At 36.1% G+C, this 24,218-nt stretch overlaps 3 protein-coding genes across 3 annotated transcripts; 1 reads left to right on the forward strand and 2 right to left on the reverse strand.

Annotated features, from left to right (window-relative positions):
- Positions 1-8,709: 8,709 nt before the first annotated feature.
- Positions 8,710-11,771, forward strand: LOC141683174 (auxin-responsive protein IAA27-like). Its single transcript, XM_074487862.1, has 5 exons — positions 8,710-9,507; positions 10,420-10,649; positions 10,855-10,996; positions 11,345-11,406; positions 11,524-11,771. The coding sequence occupies exons 1-5, from the start codon at positions 9,080-9,082 to the stop codon at positions 11,559-11,561; spliced, it is 900 nt and encodes a 299-aa protein (XP_074343963.1). The 5' UTR covers positions 8,710-9,079; the 3' UTR covers positions 11,562-11,771.
- Positions 11,772-12,276: 505 nt separating this feature from the next.
- Positions 12,277-15,865, reverse strand: LOC141683172 (uncharacterized). The gene is made up of 4 exons (XM_074487861.1): positions 15,480-15,865; positions 13,699-14,143; positions 13,460-13,575; positions 12,277-13,105 (listed from the first exon to the last, which is right to left on the reverse strand). Exons 1-4 carry the CDS (start codon positions 15,805-15,807, stop codon positions 12,690-12,692), a joined length of 1,305 nt encoding a protein of 434 aa, XP_074343962.1. The 5' UTR covers positions 15,808-15,865; the 3' UTR covers positions 12,277-12,689.
- A 7,392-nt stretch (positions 15,866-23,257) lies between these two features.
- On the reverse strand, positions 23,258-23,719 carry LOC141685560 (uncharacterized). Its single transcript, XM_074490653.1, has one exon. It carries the CDS (start codon positions 23,717-23,719, stop codon positions 23,258-23,260), a length of 462 nt encoding a protein of 153 aa, XP_074346754.1.
- Between the last annotated feature and the right edge of the window lie 499 nt (positions 23,720-24,218).

Here is a 24,218-nt window from a genome sequence, read left to right on the forward strand (position 1 = left end):
AGCGGTTCTATTTTCAATATTTTTAAAAAAATGATATATGTACATTTTAATTACTTTTTATAATAAAAAATATGTTAAAAATATATGAGATATATTTTCAAACTAAAAAATGATTAATAAATAAGATAATAATCCATTAGTGTACTATGCCTAATTTTATATCTGGAATTCAATTCTTTAAAATTAACTGTACAAATATTCAACTAACTATCTTTTTTTTAGCGAAATTCAAGTAAGTATCTTTAAAGTTAAATAAAATATTCATTTAACACACTTACATATTATATTATGTGTATGATAAAAAATATATGTGGCAATATGGTGTTGTGGTAAGAAGTTATATAGTTGAATGAAATAACTTGAGTTCAATTCCCACGAACCATATCATTTATACAAATATTAAAAACAGCGGTAATTTTATACCTTTGTTCTCCTATTATATATAGAAGAGATTTTTTATTTAAATGTGCCAAAATCGGTAATTTAGAGACTTTTTAATCTCATAAAATTATACCATTTTTCTAATATTATATATAGAAGAGAGTTTTCATTCAAATGTGCCAAAATTGTCTCGAGCCCGTTGTTGATCACAAAGGTACAGTTGTGTAAGCTAAACACCGGTCAGCTGCATCCACAGCTTCAAGTTGAATTAGAAATAACTTGGTTAAATTGAAAGCCAGAGGTTGTAACTACAGTACTTACTAAGGAGAAGACTGTATATGTTTGTGTTTTGGCCCTTCTCCAATGTCCAGAAGTCCATCACCATCTTCATTGTATACATATTTATCATGCTAATTGTTCTGGAAATAACTTTTTTCTATTATAAATCAGTAAAAACTCATTTTGTACGTGATAATGTTCCCAGTAACAACATTGATGATATGATTCCTTTTTCCTTTAATTAAGCAATGGAAGATATGATTCTTTAAACTAAGTAAAATTTGATTAAGATGAATCAAATCTATATGAAGTCGTTGGATATATACATACATCAATCAACTAGTATTTATCCTTAATTAGCTTATCAATACAAGGTGGAAGAATTTAACTTTTAAGAAGCACCTTTGATGTCTCGGCTCTTCTTATTTTTCTGAGAGGTTAGTGGGAATTTTCTCAATTGAATAATTTGATTACTTCGAGTCTCCTTATTTTGCCTCAATTTTAATCCGTTTCCTGGTTATATTTTCACATTGTCAACTTACTAGAGATTTGTGTGAAATTTTCGAACAAATATGATACGATATTAATGAAGATCAAACTACAGCTCGACGAATGATAAAGATGATGGATGAAACATACTCACCGAATAAATCTTGTTTTCTTTCTTAATCTAAGTTGGCTAAATATTATACTCTTAAAATGAATTTTTTCCAATTTTAACAATAAACCCTCAAAAACTATAATGGTAGGACTGAAGCCGAGTGAGCCGAATTTTGAGTCGAGCGCAATTCGAGTCGAGGTTAATCGAGTTAAACTTAGACAACCCTTTTAAATAATTGAATCAAATTATTTGTCTGATCTTTTACGAGTCGGGCGAGGCAGCTCATTTAATTTTATATTTATTAAACTTAAACCTCCCCCGAACTCGGCTTGTTTAATTTCATAAGTCGAGTCAAACCGGCTTGTTTTCGTTTATTAAATGAGCCAAAACTTCTGCCCGCAATCGACTTGTTTAACTAAATTAATAAAATTGAGTCTACTTAAAACGAGTTCGAGCCGAACGAACACGCGGCGCTCGAATTATAGCCCTAACAATGATAACTCCCAACAAAATTAAGTTAGATTATCTCTGAAATGCCGTACCTTGATCAGTGAAAAAATAATTTAACACAGAAATTGAACCAAACATAAAGCTATAAATAGAGTCAGGTGTCCGGAGTCTGAGTAGTGGTCCTGTGATACAGCTGGTATGAATATAATATTAATATATGAGCAGTTAAAACTGTAACAAGAGCAAGCCTAGCACAGCTACTAAAACTGAATCTGCATGCCTATCGGGAAACATGGGCTAATCCAGTCATTAATTACACTTAAACCACATCGAAACATTACCCCGTTCTCAACCTAACTTCCACACTTGGGTCTCTGCTGTTTCTAATTCTACATTTCATTTACTTCTAATTTTGTTTTTATTATTATAGTTGTCAAAAAGTAATGCAAGTGTTGACGTGAATTTTACTCTTGTTTTTTAAAGATCTTTTATACAATTATTACAGTCAAGATACGCGTGGTAAACAGGAGTGGGGAGGAAAAGTTGTACCCAAAGTATTTGTATATAACGGCAGTAAAAACACTGCTTCTGCCAAAATAAGTGTATGTCTTAAAATAAGTGTTATTTTGACTTTTGTATCTTTTTTAAGATATTAAAAAAAGATATTTGTATATATTTTTTTTCAAAAACTTTTTTCCTGAACTAAAATTTTACATTTATATTTTTATTTAAAAAAGAAAATTTATAAAAAAATGTACACAACTACCTTTTTCTTACACCTCAAAATACTTGTCAAAAGTTAAAGCGACACTTATTTTGAGACGGAGGGAGTACTTTGCAATAGAATCAACAGAAAATAACTTGTCCCGGGAAAAGGTTAAAGCAGGTTTCTACCCATGCTTGCCTCTTGATTGCTCTTTTTGTCGGTCTTTTCAAGGTTAGTATCTTTCTTTAATATATTAACTAGTTGTATTCTACTCTTAAAAACTGTAATAAATTTAATTTTACTTCTATACTAGTAATAATTAAATTAAACTAGAGCTATAATCGAACAAAATCAAGTCAAGCTGAATTTTATTTTAAAAATAACCAAATCGAGTTTATAACCAAACAAAATATGATGTTTAAAATCGGCTCATTAATAAACAAGTCAAACCCAAGTTTGTTCACGGACAATAGAGATTAGCCGAACTCGAGCCAATTTTGAAAGTATTTTAGTCATCCATTAATACCTATAAAAATACGGTGCAATCAAAATTAACCAAATATGCAATTAGTTGACTTGAGTTTATTATTTTAAAAAGCTCTTATTTTTAATTGTCATTTTTTTTAACCTTGCACACTTATTAAAAATTGTAATTATTAAAGTAATCCATTATTAATATAGTTATATTTATAACTTTATCCTTCATCTTCACCTAGTATCATGAAGTAGATATAATTATCTTGAAAATAATAAAAGAAAAACTAGCACTTAAATTAATATTTTGATAAATGATTAAAATTAAAATTTAGAAATTCGAAAAACAACATTAAAAATGAAACTGGATTGATGATTATATATGCAAGCATGTGCCGGCAAATAGGGATGGCAACGGGTCGGGTTTGGATCGGGTATTGTAAAATCCAAATCCAAATATTTTCGAGTTATTCAAATCCAAATCCGTCGGGTTTCAGATCGAATCAGGTATTTTTCGGGTATCCAAAATTACGAATAATGTAGTCAAATTTAATATTATTTATACATAAAAACATTATTAATTACATTTATATGATAGCTAAAATAAAAATACATTAACTAATAAGTAGTTAAACACATTATATTACAGGTTGACATACTGAGTAATATCTAAGATACGTTGATAACATAATATTTAGTATTTCATCACAAATTAGATTTGTTTTATAAATATATACAAAGTACATCTTACATAATAAAAGCTGATTTTGAAATATAAAGTTATAATTCACTAAATAAGTGTCGACGATCTTGATAATAGTCTACTAGTACTCAAATAATACAATAATAATTGTAAATTATATGTATTACATCTAAAATATTACATATACTCTATAATACATGTGTCGGGTTTTAATCGGGTTTCGGGTTTGGATTGGATTTCGGATCGGGTATTGGTTCGGTATAATTGAAATCCAAATTCAAATCCAAATCCAAATCCAAAATTTCGGGTTCCATATATCCAAAATTTTGAATTTCGGATCGGATATATAACGAATAAGATTAATTTACCATCCCACCGGCAAAGATACGGATCTGATGAATCTGGCAAGGCAAGTCCCCCCCACATGAACAAAATGGCAGAGAGACCCTGCTCTCCTGCCTCTCCCTCTGTCTTGCCTGTTTTCATTACTCCAATTTTTTTTTGTCTCATCACTGGAGTTTTCGAGGAAAATCTATAACTCCTCCCCCCCTTATCCTACCAAAATGACAATGTTAATGAGACACTATTTTATTGTATGTTTTGCTTGTCCTTTCCCTTTCGGTTATATATGTTTTTTTGTTTGATTTTTTTATATCCCGCTTTACTCTCTCCCTACCTCCTTTTTTTAATCTCTCCTCCCTCTTTCATTCTCTCTCCGCCCCTACTTAGCCTGCACTTTCCGATTATGTGTCCGTGTACTATTCTATTATGCGCATGATCTTAGCCTATAATTCCTCTCCGGTGCACGTTAGCATGATTGATTAAAGTTGAGATAAAAATGATAAAAAAGGTTGCCGGGGCATTCTCAAGGACTTGTCGGTGGGTTTTGCCTGTTCCCAATAAAAGGTGACGATTTATGTATACTCTACCAACAATAGCCCACGTACTACTTTTCCTTAATAACATGCTTAATTTCTGGTTTCTTAGTACGTTAAGAACTCAGCTTCTCTCGTGAGAATTATAACAAATTTCAGATATATTTGTTACTATTTAAACAAAGCATCCGGTGTTTACTTTATAGAACAGTAAACACTGGTTTTTACACAACGTGCATTAGCATGTACTAAACCCTACTTTTGGATAACCAAATCTATCTGTTTTTGGCTTAGCGTATTTTTGCTATTCTTGCACGCCCGTGACTTTACTTTGCCAGTTAATCTTGGCCTTTGATCTTGTACTCTTCAAGCTATTTTTGCTGACATTTCAAATCAGTGATCGATTTGTTTGTTGATTGATAATCTTGGATATTAAACTGATCTGCATTATGTTATTTGAACTTTTACATCGAAATCTCCAGTTAGTCATGTAGAGAACTCGACATCTCGATAAGTATAATAACTTATCGAGATCCCTAATAACTCTTTATTTGTTTGACTTATCGAGGTCTCTGAGTTCTCTATAATAGAATTTGGCTTATCGAGATCTCTCATTTTCATGTCTTCACTGTGCCTTATCGATGTCTCTGAGTTCTCATATGATAAATTGACTTATCGATATCTTAGAGATCTCTAGTGATATTTTGACTTATCAATATCTCAGAGATCTCTAGTGATATTTAAACTTGTAGATATCTCGGAGTTCTCTAGTGAAGAAATGACTTGTCGATATCTCCATTCTTCATGTCTTCAATTTGTCTTGTCGATATCTCTGAGTTCTCTAATAATTTTTCTTGACTTCTGGATAAGTCATTCTGAAGTTCTCGAATGACTTCTCCATAATACATAATATGTGACTTGTAGATTCCTTGACTTTGATTTTTTTTTCCTAAAACACATTTATTCAACCCTAAGCTTCTTCACACTTTCTCTAAGGCATGATCTTCATGATCTTCATCCAGAGTTTATTCTTAGGCTTGAACTGTTTACAGAAAAATACTCTAGTCTAATTTATTTACATTTTTACAGACTTAAGTCTTATAACACAAAATGCAAACATAGATTACCATACAACTTACTTAGGGTTGTCAATTTGACTTAGTCTTGTTATAGTACAGAAATGTCTTGAACAACAAATAGTTGTTGCATAACTCTCGCACACTTTTGTAAATATACTAATTAAGCCAATAACGAAATAACGAGCCATTGTTACAAATACTATTTTCTCTTTTAGTTTAAAAAAATATTATTACGATGTCAAAATATATTTGATTGGTGTTTTGATTAACTCCTGATTCTTTGATTAATCCAAATCAATATCTCACTATTTTAAATTTTTACAATAATACATTTACATGTAAACATCAACATGTAGATCATTTTTATGTAAAAAAAATACTCTGTAGGTTCTAGTCGGAAGGCCCGAGAATTGGCATTGGACGAAAGATAGTTTGGTAGTCAGTCGAAAAGCTCAATAAGGTTCCAATCAAAGGACTTAAGTGTTGAGGTCGAATCCAGGGTGACCTAGTGGATAGACAATAAAGCCTGAGCGACAGAGTCGGCTTAGAGTCGATCAGTAATAGTTGTAAAGCCCTGCAAGACAAGTACTTCTAAACCTTTTTCGAGATATAATACAACTATTTCTAAATTCTCTCGTGACATATTGTTAAGTATTCAAAATAGCTCTATTTTATATTGTAAGTATTTTGAATCATTCAACCTTGAACCTGAGCCACATCATCTGATTTTTGAGCCGCAAGCCTTATTCCTTGTGAACCATTCCTTTTTGATTTACCAGATACTAAACTGCACAAATACGATACTACTCCACAAATATATACCCATCATATACCAAACACTGGAACATAATTGTTTAAACATACATAAACTTTTATACTTAACCATACCTTGTGATATGAAAGAACTAAACCTTGTAAAATCCTTGCTCATCTAATACCTGATTCTCCTACCGGCTGAAGGCCATTTCTTATACCTACTTTGATACACCCTTGTGATACCCCATGAATTACATTACACTTTTATTCAAGTGTTTTATCATCATTGATTATGATCTTGTTTTATTGAAGTATATTGTTTATCATACTGAACAGTTTTAGAATTGAATAGTTTTCTTTATGTGGACCATATTCATGGCCAGACCAGATTCGTGGTCGTAGTAGGCCAATGTGTGTGTTGGATCCAGTATATAGAGCAAAGCTGGGAGCCTTGCTCGGGGTTAGTGCGTGACTGATCAACAGCCTAACCTTGGTTTTAAAATTTAAAATGAATATCCAATTCTAATGATTGTTTAACAAGAAACTTGATTCTTCTGAATCATTCCATTTGAACATTGTTTAACATCAGTTATCGTTATTATGACTTGCTGAGCTAGTTAGCTCACTCTTGGGAATCTTTTTATGTGTTCTACAGTTAAAAAGGATATGGTTGATAACAAGGTTCCTCAGTCCAGAGTACAAGCTAGGATTCCAGATTGAGTTGGATCGAGCTAGCAAGAGCTTATTATGGTAGTGAGATAGTATGGTTGTAAGAATAATTTCATTATCAGTTGTAAGTTAAATTAGTTGGGATTTGGTACGTTGTAATAAAAAGTTAAGGTTGTGACTTGTTTTCATACTTTAACCTGTTGCGATCTGTGGTTATGTAAAGCAGGGTCGTTGCAAATAATATTTCTTATATATGTTATATATTGTGTATGTGTTGTGGACCCCAAACTTCTGACCCGGGTTTGGAGGGCGCCACCGGTTGGTATCGGAACTACAGGTTATAAGTCACTGAAACAAGCCTAGATTTTCGGGATTGGGTGGAGGGTTAGGATTAGGAATAAGAAATAGAAATAAAAGACGTCGTGAGGATGAGTGCGATTGTATAGTAGGTCTCCAGCACGATTCATGTTGCGATTCGAGATTCTTAGCTTGCGACGTGATTTTCAGATAACGGCAATGGCATATCCTATTTTCCCTGTATCATCTGATCATTCGGAGCCTTCCGTTCGAGGATCGTCATCTTCTCTCAGATTTGATTTGCACCTTGTTCTTCCATCAGTATTAATGGTATTACCTTCTGTTATAACAGTTGCACCTCTTCAAGCTATTCTACGCTATTCTACCACCTCTTGACATGAGACTAACTATTTAAGAACCTTCATCTGTTTATTGTTGTTTTACTGGACATTTGATTGTGAATGTATCTTTTCAGTTTACCCTACACCCTGTTCTATACCCCAGTTTAAAACTTCTCCTATGAAGTAATAGTACTTACGAGGATGGATTCGGGAGTTACAGTATATGGTAAGTACTTGATATATAAATAAAGGTGAGAAGAAGTTTAGAAAGAAGATTCAAGTGTTCCGGAGGATAGCTGCTACCCGGTTAAAAGAAGCTATTAGTGACTAGGCCACCCATGACTAGCCTTTGGAATGGATTAGATGAGTTTTGAAAGACAATTAGAGAAGATTATGGATCTGGAGCTTTCTCGAAGTTAGATAATGGTATTATGACGATGTGATATATTTATAGTAACAATGTGATGAGACATTAGCCGACTTGTTGACTTTTGGATAATCTATTCTACTTAACGACTGCAAAATTGATGATGAGAGTATTACCAGTATGGAAGCTTTGATGTGAAGTTACGAATAAGATAACATGCAACGACAGCTGAAGTTTTCGTCGATTAAGGAAGGCAAATGGATCCAATAAAGGAGAGAAGGTAGATTGAAGTGAACGAACCTTTATGTGATCATTTCTTTAATTTGGTATCTTGGTACAGGTAGGAAGGACAACAACCAACTCATCTAGTAAGGATAACCAAGTGTGCGATTTTCAAAATTTTTAAACAAATTCTCGAAAGAGATTTTCTTAACAAATTTCCAAAGACTCTTTTTAATACACAGTAACTGCTGTGTTAATTTTGTTTTTAATATTTGTTGGTACTATTCAGCAAGGTAGCTGGTCCAAGTTACACATCCAAATAGGTCTTTCGCACTTGACAAAATATAAAATAGGACTTTCGTAATACCAAGGAATGATGCTCGTCTAAATTACACATCAAGTAGGGGAATCTCTACCGTAGTCCAAGTGAAATGTAATTCGTGTCAACAAACAAATACTCAGGAATGTGTTTTGCCCCTTTTATATCTTATTACAAAGTCTTTAGAATTAGATTAAACCTTAAAGCTTGCCTTATGATGTTATTGTTCACCAGTGTAACAGTTGAACAGTTTGTTGTTGTGTGGCATTGTGCTATATGCCTGTAATGGCTAAAACTGAAAAGTAACCATGCATTCGAGATATGTTTAAAAAGAAGAATAGAAATTAAAATAATAAGAGCTGCTTGCTTTTGCCTCCTCAAAAGAAAGTTCCTTTTTTACTGGGTATCTACTATCTAGAATAAAAGACCTTTCCTCCTCTTTCTTGATTCTCTCTTCACCTTTGTGTTTTTAATATTACTCTGCATTTATTCTACTCAATCTTTGTTCATTATATTCTTTGAGTTTGCATTCTGAGCTTCTTTGCTACTCTTCAACTTCAATGACTACACCACTTGAGCATGATTACATAGGCTTATCAGAGACTCCTACAGCTGAGGTAAGCTTAGAGAACATGTCTGAGACCAACAAGAATTATGTTCTTAATCTTAAGGAGACAGAGCTTAGACTTGGTTTGCCTGGTTCTGTTTCTCCCGAAAGAAAGCCTGGAAATGTGGTGCCTTTCTTTGGGAATGTTCTTGAAGATGTTAAAGTTGGTTCTTTCAAGAACTTTGGTTCTGGTGCTAAGAGGGGTTTTTCTGATGCTATTCATGGCTCTGGGAAATGGGCTTTTTCTACAAAGAGTGATGCTGAGGTTGATTTGGCTAAAGCTTCTGTTGAAGAGGCTAGTGTTTATGGTAATACTCTGAAGCCTGTTGAAGAAAACAAGAGGTCTCCACAAAATGAAAATGCTGCTGCTCCTGCTTCTAAGTAAGTTCATTTTCTGAAACCCAAGATTTCAAGAACTGTTATGTAGTCTGCTCTAGTTTTTAGGCTGTTAGTAAAATTTGTATATTTTGGTGCTCGTATGTTTTGCACTACATTTTTTTTGGTTGGTTATTACATATTTCAGCACTATGAGCAGTTTTGCTCTGTTGGAAACTTTGATTCTCTGCTTGGTGGAGTTTATGAACTTATAAACATGATACATATAACATAAATTAAGTCTTTTTCCGAAGGCATGATTCTGGAGAGCCAGTAGCTTAACATAGTATTGATTAAGTGTTCAACTAAAATTGGTTCTGATGATATGGATTTTATCTGTCCATGTACTTCATTTGTCTATTCATTTTTTGATTGTTATCGTAATTGTGTGCACCTCTTGCTATTCAAGGAGTTGATAGTATTTTATTGAACAAACCTACTGTTCAGAAAATAAATTGATCCCAAAACTTTACATCTCTTATAGTGAAATGAGAGCCATAGACACAAACCTTTAGACTTGCAGGCCGCAGCCTGCAGCTGTAAAACTCTTATGGAACCTATAATTCCCATGGTGAATTTTGATGCAGAAACAATGCAGCTTCGATTTGCTTCTAAATTTTACTGTCTCAAGGTAGCATGGTTCCTTTTTTTCGTAGTTCTAGTCTTCCAGTAATTTTTTTGTGGCAAAATTATACATGTTACATAAGTTATTTATATATAAAAGTTCTTGTAAATATGAAATGAGCTGTGAAATGAATAGTTGCCCGAGGAGAAGTTCCATATTCATAGCTGCCTACCACAGCTAAATAATTTTTATTGTGAGGTTTCTTAATTTATTCTGATGCCAATCTCTACAATTTTGTCTCCCTAAGTGTATATTCATTGAGAAACTATGTTAAACATATGTTTCTGTTACAGGGCACAGGTAGTTGGATGGCCCCCTATTAAGTCATTCCGGAAGAACACTCTGGCTACCAGTGTATCTAAGAATGCTGATGCGGTGGAAGGAAATTCAACTTCAGGGTGCATCTACGTCAAGGTAAGCATGGATGGTGCACCATATTTAAGAAAAGTTGACCTCAAAACCTGCGGCAATTACTCTGAACTCTCATCAGCTCTTGAGAATATGTTCAGCTGCTTTACCATTGGTATGTATCCTGTCTCTCTCACTGCATATCAAAATTTATATGTAAATCTGGTATAAAATTTGTAAATGACATAGTTTCTATCAATTTGATGAGATTGGCTTGTCATAGAGTACTGTTAGAAAGTATTAGGAAAAGTTTTTATAATTACTGCATGAGCTCTATATGTTGGCTAGGGCTGACTTGTATTATAATTACTGTGAAACAGGGCAATGTACCTCTAAAGGACTTCCAGAGCGAGAGGGTCTTAGCGCAAGCCGGTTGATGGATCTTGTTCATGGCTCTGAATATGTGCTAACATATGAAGACAAGGATGGTGACTGGATGCTTGTTGGTGATGTTCCTTGGAAGTAAGCTAACATTTTGAACTTTGTTTATGTTTTTTCTTTTGGGTATATAGAAGACTTTACACTATGCAAACCGTTGTTCAAACTTTGTAATTTCTTAGATTTGCATCATAATGGTTTATTAAGACTTCGTCATTATAGATCCAAGCATAAGGAAGACTAGAGTTAGGCATCCTGCACTATAATAGTTATCAGCTGGCAAAGATATATATGTTACATTTCAATTAGTAGTTACCTACTGTTACTTTCAAGATCTGTGCTCCTAAACTAGCTGCTTAATTGATGGGGCATATATCTAATGCAAACTACGCTGAAAGTATGTACTAATTTTGCCAGTCTTCTTTCATGTAGTATGTTCACAGACTCCTGCAAGAGGTTAAGGATCATGAAAGGCTCTGAGGCGATTGGTCTAGGTATGCCCTAGTATCTGAATCGAACATGCTCGAAGTTCACATATTCTTATCATCTAAACAAATAGACAGCAAGTTATTTATTATAAACAATTAAGATCGATTCTGGGTTGTTTGCAGCTCCACGGGCCATGGAGAAATGCCAGAGCCGGAATTAGCAATATACGCCAGTAAAACTGGAGGACAAGAATTTTGTGAATGCACTATTTAGCGTCTTATATATTAAATATATGTTACATATCTTATATTTTCCGAATTTGTAGTGTTTTTGGAATGCCAATGCTTTCTCAGGCAGAAGATATAACTGGAGATATCCAGATGTTTGTATGTTTTGATGGTATGAAATGGTATTACTGCATTACTATGTAGTTCCAATGTGCTAGATAATTTTTAACTTGTAATTGCCACAAATAGCTTTCTTGAATCAAGTCAAGAACCAAAATTTCCAATTAGGCAAGGAACTTGCAGTAAGAAGATCAAATAGTGGCACTTAAGCTAGCTATTAAATGTCACTAGAAATGCCTTCTTGAGATACTTTGAACAATGCAGTACATTCTGATATCCACCCCACATTGTTTATGCACCATAACAATAGATAGGAAAGCAAACCAGCACAACAAAATGTTTTTATTCTACAGCAACATTCATTTTATTAGTTTTGGTTCAATGTATTACATTTATAGTTAATCTGTAGTGTTGATATTCCTTGTAATTCTTCCCCACAAGATCAATCCAGATGTCTGCAGTCTGCAGTCTGCATGCTTGGTTACTAAGCATCAAGTCTACTTATTTGCCCTCTAATTACTTGTTGAAAAGAATAATGTGAGTGCACAACTAAAATGCATAAGCTAATTTGTAATGTAAAAAAAAAAGTTGCAGTCACAATATTGAATAGTGGCACTGAAGCATAAAATAGAGTCTATAATATTCTTCTAATTGATTCCTTAAAAAATAATACATCTGACCAACAACCAACAGAAGTATGCAACCTACACTCATTTGGCATCCTATTAACAGTAGAGATATAAGGAAAGGCAATCGATATATCAACAAAATATTTTTTATTCTACAGCAACAAAGCATTTTTCATTTGACTGTAGACATTGAAGTCTCAGTATGACTATGAGGGAAGGTGCAGAAACAAAGCAACATAATCTCTTCATATCCAGCAACCTAAATCCCTTGTTAGCAGGTTTTAAAAACAAGCATACGAGGAAGGCTTTTCATTCTCTGGCAACCTGATTGAGTCCACTATATTAATACATTCCACAATGACACCTTCAAAATCAGCTTTCAGATATCTGAAGATATACCATCTGTGTGTATCCATTAAATACAGAATTATCAAGGCTAGATAAGCCAAGCCTTCGGAACAAACCAAATCTGCCATCTTCAACAATTGGACTAGTAACACGAGCTGGATCATACCTTGATTGATGAGTTAATGAAGGACCGGCTACCGGCGGAAGCTCCCAATAGACATCTAGTACCGATTCTACAAACCTACTGTTCTCAAAGTGTTGTGTATATGATATTTTTTTATTACTATGATTAAAATCATCACGCATCTCCCCTTTCACACCCCACCATGTTTCTCCAGGACCACATAGTTCTTCTGTATCAACAGCTTTCTCCCAGAAATTCTTCCTTTTTGATCTTAATCTAGCTTCATCACTATCTCTAAAGCAACTATGCCCACCTCCTGGAAAATAAATAAAAATTTACAAAGTATTAGATAAACTGCACAGGTAAGCATCATCTTAACACCAAACAAACCCTAAATGTAACAGGCTGATGTACAAGGTCCTATTACATAAGAAAATGTTTTGAGAACTAATCTTCAAATCGATGGGACTTGTAGAACAAAACAATTTTGATTTAAAGGGTGATATACATCATATATACCAAATTATTCAAAAAGATTTAAAAGATGGACAGGTCTTGTCCAACCTGGAACGATCAGTTCCTTGCCTGCTAATTATTATACACTGTACAATATCATTATGTTGATTTGGTTGCATGACTAAATAAAAAATTAACAAAAATGTATAAATACCTCTTATATAAAACTGGTCACATATTTGCCTGAAGGAATAGTGGTCTCCAGTCCCAGTATCATAGTTGTCCTCAAAAACAAGATGCTTGAAGCCAGCCTTTAACGCTTGCTTTAACCTACCAAGTACAGTGTCATTTGAAAATATTGTGATTACGTACTTGTCATTAACACATACAGGAAAAATGATAGAAACACTACTCTAGTGTTCTCTTCAATAAATTATTGAAACATAAGACTACCTTTTCAATTCATTCTGATGGTCGTCAAAGAAGACTAGAACCTTATTTAGATCAGTAATCCCGTGTTTGTTCATTATTTTGGCCCAGTCAAGGCTACCAAAATCTACAAAATCTTTCCCAGCAAAGTATGTGCAATTTCCATCAACATAAGCAGGCCCTTTTTTGAGGTACTTCTCGGGATGGCGAGGTGAAAGAGATACTATTGGTGTGTCTGGCCTGGCTTGTCTCAAAACCCAAGTCGAATGGCCCTTAAAGGCGCCACTCTCAATCATGAGATCTGGTTTTAGCCATTGTGCCATAAACCAAAGCCCAAAGCTGTGGTCAAAACCCATCCCAAACATGTTGTTCTTAATAGGACGAGTTTCGTATATAGGTACAAACTCTTCAAGACCCTTGAGTAAATCCTTCGTTGTCCATTCAACCATTTTTCCATGTTTTGATCTGCCTTTTGAGGAATAAAACAATTCAATGAGATTAATTGTGAGAACGGAAAACCGACTCGCTGACAAAAAGCAGAAGACAAACACTATAGGAAGTTAATGTCTATGCATCAGCACAAAGTTGAATCCGTTTCGCAGTTTCCAGATCGGCTAAATGTTGTGGATTAAAAACATTGCTATTGGATGTGCCCCATGATAAGCGAGTCAAATCAGTAAAAAAATATTGAATTGAATAATACACTTGTTAATATGAAGACCACAACTTTTTACACCAAGACGCACAACAAATGAAATCCTGCTCCCTCCGTTTTCTAAAATAGACATACTGGAGTTTTATTAAAAAAAATTTAAATGACCTCAGAGAACAAGGTTATCCAAAAGTAGATCCGAGGACAGAGTTCGAGATCTTTAACTATAATACAGGGGAAACATGGCAAGTAGCTGTTGTATAAATCCAAAACTTGTGTAACTATTGCACTCCTATAACATTATGCAATTTTTATTTTGATAATTAACATCGTGCAGAAACTTTGAATAACAAATATCAAAATGGAAGAACTAAAGTAAGTGATGGCAGCAATAAACCATACAAGATATTGGATAATATTAATTTCTAGACTAGCATCCCCAACCAAACTACACCATTTTAGATGATTCACTCGAAACAAAAACAGAGGCACATCTTAAGTAGGACAGCCATTACAATAAGTAATACAGTTGATATACAAATAAAGCATTACATAAAACCCTGAACAGCACTAGAGATTCCAAAATACTAGGTGCAGTTAACCTGGTTTTCAAAATTCAGATCCGATGAATAATCTGAACTTCGCACAACTAGTCCGTGTTACTGACTAAATCAGATGCAATTACATCATAGATACTAAAAAATAAATGTAGGGAAAAAATATTCTAAAGTTCATCACTATATATATAGATATATTGAAAACAGTATCTGTAGCATCTTTAACAAATTACTGTTGTCAATACGAAATAGACATCAATCTTCTGCACCACGCATAATGGAACTTTCTAAGAAATGAAATAGTAATAGGTGTAATTAGCCGGTTCTACAGAAACACAAATCTAATCAACAAGTAAATCGTAGGCAACATATAGCATTATCGTAATTCACTAGTGCAGTCATACTTAGCAATGTAGATATTATCAAATAACATCAAAATATAATACTAAACGAATTAATAATATCACTCCAGCAAACATAAAACACTCAGATCAGATCACTATCTAAATTTCGCTACAACAAGTAATCAGAGGCGATTGAGAGGGAGAGAGAGAGAGGGAGAGGGAGAGAGAGAGAGAGAGAGAGAGGAGACATACAGCAAGGAACACCAAGAGATCCAAAGTCAGAATCAAGAGCATCAAGACCGAAGAAACGCAATCTCGAATGAAGATCGAAAGAAGAGACAGAAGAAACACAAACCAAATCACGAGAGTGAATGAAGAGAGAGACAAGTGAGAGAACAACGAGAGTGATAAAAAGAGAAGGCCAAAGATAACCGACTGTGATTCCGGTTCCAGTTCGGGTAAAGAAATTAGTAGCTCTCATTGCAAGTGAAATGTGCCTTGTTTTCGATTCGTCGGCTTCTTCATCACCCTCGTCGTTGATTTGAGCACCTCTGCGTAGGGACAGTACTCTTTCTAACATCTTCCTTCTTCACTGATGTTCTCCCCTCACCTCAATTAATCTCTTCGAGTTGTGTTTTTTCTGTTGGGCTTTTTTATGGACCGATAAGTGCTTTGTTTGGGCTTTAATCTTTAAATATTTTTTCGGCTTTTCTGAAAAAACCAAATTCAAATTTTTTTTTGTAAAAATACTGTCATTTTTTTAAAAAAATTTGCAAAAATATATTTTATTTGCAAAACTACTATTTTTCAGTTTTTTTTACAAATTACGATTTTTTACAACTCGAATCAACTCTATGCAACCTTCGACGAAGTTTTTGTAACCGCACGCAACCTCAAATGCAACAAAACAAACTCGATTCAACTAGTTGCATATGTTTTTGATAAATTTTGATTGATTCCGTATTATTGTAAAAAAAATCAGAAGATTGTAAAATCTAAAAAAATAATAAAAAAAATAATATTTTTGATAATTTCTCTTACTTTTTGTTGTAACTATGTTTGGTTTTTAATCCTTAATATTTTTTTCTGACTATTTTGCCACGGAGATGGAATTCTCGACCTGCGGCCAGAGGATAAAAGTCAACCAATTCACCTTTGTTTTTGCTAAATTATCTCTAGTCACATTTTTATTTTATTTTGAAATTATTTTTCTATTTTGTTAGAATTTCAGATTTAATTTTTATAATACCTGTATGAAATTTTTCAACAGTGATAAGATTGATTGACAAGTATGGTATGATATTTTGTAATGTTTAGATATAAACTTAAAACTTTGGCTAAAACTATTTAGTAAATTAAAAATATTTGTTTTATTCTGCAAAGTAAATTAACCGTACTCACTCGGTTATATTACCTTTCCATTATTTTCATGTATAATTCAACAATTGAAGCATAATATTTTATGTAAGAATTATTATGTGATATAAAATTTGAGCACATTTTATTTTAATTATTTTTATAAGGCTACATAGAAGATATCATCCTAAAGATTTCAATTATCATCCTAAATATTCAAAAGCCATGATGATTCATGAAATAAGTGTCATGCGGAAGTTACTAATAACAAAGATAATAAATATAAATGATATATTGGGCTAATAATCATCAATTCTGTTGCTCCGGATATGATAAACTCCATTATTTCTTCATATTATGCATTAAATTAAAATCAGAAAAATGAAGAAAAGAAAGAAAAGATTTGACTGATTATTATTGATTGTTTATTGAAGTGTAACTAGCCCAGTCTTTTTTAGAAAGTAACGTAGTTTTCATTAAATTCTTCAAACATCGTACATAAATGTCCCCAACAAAATTTGAAAAGAAGACAAAAAAAGTTAGCTGCTTTCAAGCTTACAAGATAGCCTAGCCATATCATGGGCTACAATGTTTGTTAGCTTTTTTAACAAAAATCAACTTGAGGTTACTTCGATTAGCTAATGTTGACGGAGGAATTTGATAACAACAAAGATTGAGGTTTCTCGCCGGAATTAAGATCTATGATGGTGGTTTTTTACCGGAAAATCAAGTGGTGAGTGGTGGTTTGTGGTTATTTTACGCTGAGATTGATCAGAGTAAGTGGTGGCTCCTTTTCAGCTCTCAATTTCTTACCCTCTCAATGTGTCTACGTACCTTTTATATAGGGATCAAGCCTGATGTAGTTCTTGTGGAACAAGAAATCTAATGGGCTTAGCTAGGCCCGGTAGAAACCCGTCCAGAATCCATCTTCCGCTAGCTTTAGGAATGTTCAACTATGAGGCCCAATCGCGAAGGCCCAAGGCTCGTCCGTAATCGTAGGACTTCACGGATAGTGCATCTACCTGCGCAAGGATAACACTCCACTACATCTATCTCCCTTGATTTATGGACGCAGGTATAGCCATGGTTCACCCCAAGTACCGGACGTATCCCTGTCCCCCGAATGAGGATAACCCACCAGATAACAGGACAGATGATCCCAAACTCTTGGGTGTAAAGTGCAGGATGACTCCAAAGTTCTCCAACGAGGACACTCGTTGAATACAAGAACAGAGTTCCCAAAGCACACACCAATATTAACCCCGCATCCCCAACGAGGACACCCGTTGAATACAGGAGGAGACCTTCAATCATCAGGCATACCCTTGGAGGCCTTCAAGATTTTCACGGACATCCCCCTCCTTGGCCGTCTCAAGGAGGGAATTCTTCAAAGAGTACCTGCAACAAATACATTAGTAAAAATAATCTCCACTGCTCCTTTCCATGCAAGCTTTATCCTGAAGTCACCCTCGAGAATGCATCTACCACTCATAGGACGCGTCCTAAGACATTGAGCGCGCCCTAACCCCAATGAAACTTGTATTTGCTCTTCTAACAACTATCTTCCCTGACATCCAGCATATCAGGACGCGTCCTTTCTCTCTGAGCGGTTTATCCAACCTTCACTTCCAGAAAAATATAACTGTCAAATATTTCCAACACATTGGACGTGTCCAAAGCTCCAGGGCGCGTCCATGCGCTTCCAAGCTTTCTTATTGTAAGGTCATCCTTTGTAAGGCACCCTCCTCCAAGTTGGGCGCGTCCTGCGGGCCTAGACGCGTCCTCTCCTTCTACAATGCAATACCGAGTTTGACTGTAATTAATCCATATTTGACCCGAGTCAAACCAATGCCAAATTTTGGGTGTAACAACTACCCCCAAATTTTATTTGCAGTTGAAAACAAAATTGGAATTTTACTTAAGACCATGAGCCGAAATTTGGACTGTTCCATTGCTAAACATCAGGACGCGTCCTAACACCCTGAACGCGCCCAAGGTTTTCACAACTGACCGTTGTGTGACAGCTGGCACACACGTCATCCTCCTACTTTCCTATAAATACCCTAACACACCACATCATTATCACTTTCCTCTTTTCTCTCTCAGGAAACCGCCATCGCCGCCCCCCTAAGCTTTAGATTCAAAACTCCGACGATCCAGCCGGCCATTTCTCGATTTCTTTAGCTTAATCCAACCCCCAACTTATGAGGTACGTAAATAATCTTTTATTTCTTTATTTGGTCGAGTAATCCAACCGCAATAAGCAAAAAACCGTTCATATGCTTCATTTTTACTTTAATTATTCTTCATTTCCTTTTGTATGTATATGTGTATATATCTATCAAAGTATCATATTTTGCCTATTGGATTCCTAAATTGCATGTTTCTAGGGTTTTAATTGAATTTCCCCAAATTGACTATAATCGTTTCATATTCAGCTATATCCCCACGGTTGTGGACGCGTCCTATATTTTACTACAATTTAAGTTGTTTCAACCAAGAACTATATAGATACACTTGTTCACCTAGGACGCGTCACCCCAACATACTTCCTGCGATAGACGTTTAAGATGCGTCCTCACAATCTTTCCTTCACCCTTGCTGTCTTTTACATATTTTCAGTATATATATATTTTTTATAAACATGAACGCGTCCTCAAGATCTTCTTCCTTCTTATTTCAGCTGGAGGACGTGTAATCTTCATCACCTTTCCATCCATTCAAAGTTCTCAACAAACGCCTTGGGATTTACTCCCCACATTCGATCTCTTTCAAACCTGAACTCCTTGAATTTTACCGGACGAGTTCCTTTCTTGAAGCAGAGACATGCGTCTTTGAATCTCTCAAATCAAAGATTTCTATAATGTCAGATTTCAGCTCCGACTCTATGGATCATGTTCTTTTAAGCTCTAGAAAAGGAAAGAGAATAACAAAACGTAAGAGAACCCCAATCCTCAATACTTGAGCGGCCATGGAGGATTGGACCGATGATGAAATCCATCCATCATCTAGCAAACCCCAACAACATAAAACTACCGAGGACACGTCTCCCTCTCAGGGCGCGTCACACTCTCAGGACGCGTCCCTTCTTAGCGTAAGTGAATTCGAGAGGAGGATTCCTGACCCTGAAAAATATCATGTGTCTCCTCAAAAATCCGATCCTCCCCTAGAACATTGGGAACCCTCAGATGTTGAAGTGGATTGTGACTGGAAAGAACTTCATACCCTAACTGAGGCAGAGAAAAATGCTCGAAGGAAAAAGGAAAATAAGCTAGCTTGCGTAGCTCTTGACTCCACCGTGACTGACCTGGAGATCCAGTGGTGCATGAAGTATTATGACATGGAGGGCATCTGGGCGCGCCCTCTTCGAACAATGAGGCCACACCTCTTTAACATTGGAAATCAAAGGATTCCCAGAATGGTGCTTACACCAAAATTAATCTCCCTAGGTGTGGGCGCGCCCTTACTCCCATTTATCAAGAAAATTTTGAGATGGTACGAAGTAGCCCCTGTACAACTATCTCCTAACTCTTACAAACTTGCTTGGGCTTTGTACATGATGTATCATAATCTTGGAATGGACGCGCCCTCTATGAAGGAATTCAACTATTTCTATAGAATCAGAAAATCCATCTCAGGCTATCATTTCCTTGTAGTCAAGAAATGGCTGAATAATAAAGGTTTCAACGAGGGGAAGATCAGCCACGAACGAGACTGGAAGGAGCCCTTCTTATACATCTTTGATGTAAAATGAGCCCGTGTCTGTTTTAACCTTGAGCCAAGTAAGTTTCATTTTGTGGATGCGCCCTATATTTAAGACGCGTCCTCTTCTGTTTCCCACACCGTTGTATTATTCACTTTTCTTCTCTTTTCTTCTAAGCAAAAGAATCCAAAGAGAACTAAAAGGAAAAAAAGAAGAAAAGAGCGGAGAAAGTCTTAAAAAATGCTGAGGAGAATTTCAATCTCAAAGATATGATCACAGAAGACAACCTCAAACTAGTGGGCGCGTTGTCCGCCCGGGTTGGTTCTGTCTGCAAATTCTGTGAGTTTCATAATGGAAAACCTGTTCTCACAGCCTCTAGAAAAAGCCAGGGGCCTTAGCACCGCAGAAGTGGTTGAGATTGATATCAGTAAGCAATTTGACTTAGAACAAGGTAAGTATATATGCGAGATGACGCGTTATCCGTCTTTGGACGCGTCCAAAGCTACATAATCAGCTTCTCATTTTAAAAGTACCAACTCACCAAAATTCATAGGACGCATCATATTTCTTTGACGCGTCATGCGTATGTTTGTCTTTCCTTTTACACGCAAAACTTAATCTGATTTACAGGCGTTTCCTGCATACGTGTCTTTATTTTGGGCTCGCCTTGGTTTTATGGCACGTCTTCCTGTAATATTTGTGACTGACATCGTTAGCATGTCACTCATATTTTCCTCATAATCCACGTTATAGTCAATGTGTCCTTCAGTAGGACGCGTCGTATGTTTAGGACGCGTTGTATGTTTAGGAAGCGTCGTATGTTTAGGACGCGTCGTATGTTTATGAAGTGTCGTATGTTTAGGACGCGTCATCGTCACATATATACATGCACTCTTTATGTCTTTGCATACATTTTTCCTGACATATCTTCATGCATTTACATGTCTTTATATGCATTCTAATTGACATTTATGCATTGACAATCTTTAAATTATGTTCTCGACGCGTCCTACTATCAGGACGCGTCTGCCTTATTTGGCTAACGTTTTTCCATGTTTATGTCACAGATATGACTTCTCTTCCAAAAGGATTTGCTATTGGAGCTACCAAAAAACTGAGAGCCAGGAAGCAGGCTCATGTGAAATCTGATCCAAAGGCTTAAAGCCCTACTCCTGCTGTGACTCCTTTCCCTTCACCAAAAATTGCTGAAACTACGATATTGAACATCCCTGAGAAGGAGGACGCGCCCTCAAAGCGTCAGAAAGTAGTGCCAGACGAGCAATCCTTCATTCTCCGATATCTGGGCGCGTCCTCAGCTGGAGACTTCACTGGAGATGAAGTTCGAGGCTGGAATTTCAGGTCAGAGGAGCAAATAGAACAAGCCATGGTAAGGGATGCAGCCGAGCTCCACCTGCATGCTAGGCAAAGTGCCAACATGGCTGCTAGGCTCAGGGCGCGCCTTGCCGTCACTGATACTGCCAAAAGCCAGGCTGAAGATAAGATCAAATCCTTAGAAAAGTACATTAATTTACTTTCCCAAGAAAAAGATGCCGAGATCAAGCGCCTGCAGGAGGACATGACGCGTCTTGAGGGTGAGAAAGCGGTGCTAGCAGGCAATGTCACCTCTATGGAGAAGGCTATGGAGGATGTAATCTCTCTGAATTCCATAATGCAGCTGGACCGTGACACTCTAAACGATGACAAACTGCATGGATCGAAGGAGGAGAAGAAGCTGGTATATCAGAATGGTTTTGCAGTCGGTTTCACAGAGTGGTGTTCTGGGTTCATAGCAAATGACCCAGGATATACTTTCTCTAAGTTTGATGAAGACACCAAGAAATGGGTAAGTGATTTCAGAATCAGGGCTGCAGACTTTATTAAAAACAAGAGTATCATCCTTGGTCTGGAAGAGGATGACGCGTCTCCTGCGCCTTCTCCCCTTAACACTCAGCCTCCTCCAACAGACAACCGGGACAAGCCTCAGGACGCGCCTCCTGCTTAGGACGCGTCCTATGTCTATTTACGAAGTTTTTATCTGAACTATTTTAAAGGGTGCGGGCCCCTTTTAAGCCTTGCAAGTTGTAAACTTTGATTATTAGATTTTATCTGCTTGTATTTTTACAAAGCCTTTTTCGCCTCAATCATGCATATTTTTACTTTCTTGACTATCTTGTTTTGTCAGATATCTGGGCGCGTCCTATATTGAGTACGCGTCGCCTTTTAAATCCTGTTATTATTTTCTTAACTATCACATGTTTAAAACAAATAGATGTCCTTAATGGGCGCGTCCTCTTTAATTGGATGCGTCTTTGTTTGTTTTGTTTTTGAATTGTCTGGATAGTATATTCTTAACGAGCATGATATCATGCTGTACTTGTGTATTTTAGATAAGGCATAAAGCATGAGGGGCGCGTCCTAGTGTCTTGACGCGTCTACCCTTTACTTCTAAAGATAATTTCAGTTTCTCATACTGGACGCGTCCTTCTTGGAGCGAGTTCAAGTTTTTAATAATTGAGTGCCAAAATTAGAGCACAAAATTGAAGGAGCATGAACCATGATTAGTTGGGCGCATCCTTTGTCATAAGAAGCGTCTTAGTTCCATTTTTACGTGAGTTTTGTTATTCCCTTTATCAATCATTGCCTCTACCAATATATGTATAGAACTATTCCTCAGGGCACGTCCTGTGATTATGACGCGTCAAAGAGCCAAACAAATCAACAATTAAACAACCCTTTGGAAAATTTCAAAGTTTTATTAATAATGCGCTCTAGTGTCAAAAATGCACCAGTCTCACAGCTAATATGCTCTGTGGGAAATTTATTCGAAGAAATGATCCTTCAACCAGTTCTAAGGTAAGTAATACATGCACTACCCCCTAGGCTAGGAGGAATTTATTTTACTTCTAGTCTATAATCTGGGCACAGCCCTAAGTATATAATAAAAAGATATGTAAGGGGCCAAAGTCGCGCCTTACTGATAATACTTTCGGAGATGTTCCGCGTTCCACGCTCGCGGAACCAGCTTTCCTTCCATATCCTCAAGGTGATAAGTCTCTTTCCCCAATATTACTTTTATCTTGTATGGTCCTTCCCAATTAGCTCCAAACACTCCATGCTGGGGATTTTTTGTGTTTGGCATCACTTTCCTGAGCACCAAATTTCTTACCTTCAACATCTGTCCCTTTACCTTCTTGTTATAAAACCTTGCGGCACGCTGTTGATACGCCGCAAGTCTCAGCTGAGAATTTTCCCTTGTTTCTTCCAAGAGTTCCAAATGAAGCCTTTGATTAACCTCTACATCTTCTTCCGTGTAACGATCTCTACGAAGCGATCCTGAACCAACTTCCACGGGGACCATAGCTTCATAGCCGTAAGTCAGCATAAATGGAGTTTCTCCCTTAGTAGATCGTGGAGTAATGTTGTAGGACCACATCACTTTCGGAAGTTCTTCAGGCTAATTCCCTTTACGATCTTTCAGTTTGGTCTTGAGGGTATGCTTTATTATTTTATTCACGGCCTCTGTCTGCCCATTGCTTTGAGGATGATAGACCGCTGTAAATTCCTTCTTTATTTTAAGATCCTCACATAATTGTCGCAATTCCTTGTTGTCAAACTGCTTTCCGTTGTCAGACACAAGCTTGTAAGGGATTCAAGGCCTGCAAACGATGGAGTTGAAAACAAAGTCTCTGATTTTCTTTGCGGTGATAGTCACCAACGACATTGCTTCTGCCCATTTAGTAAAGTAATCTACCGCAACTACCGCATACTTGACATCCCCTTTAGCCTTGGGGAGCTCGCCAATAAGAACTATTCCCCACATGGCAAATGGCCACGGGCTTACCATAGATGTCAAGAGCGTCGCTGGCATATATGAGTAGTTTGCAAAACGTTGGCAGTGATCGCAGGCTCTGACAAAATTCGCAGCATCTTCT

The sequence above is a fragment of the Apium graveolens genome, chromosome 9, assembly GCF_009905375.1.
Source record: "Apium graveolens cultivar Ventura chromosome 9, ASM990537v1, whole genome shotgun sequence".
NCBI classification, from domain to species: domain Eukaryota; kingdom Viridiplantae; phylum Streptophyta; class Magnoliopsida; order Apiales; family Apiaceae; genus Apium; species Apium graveolens.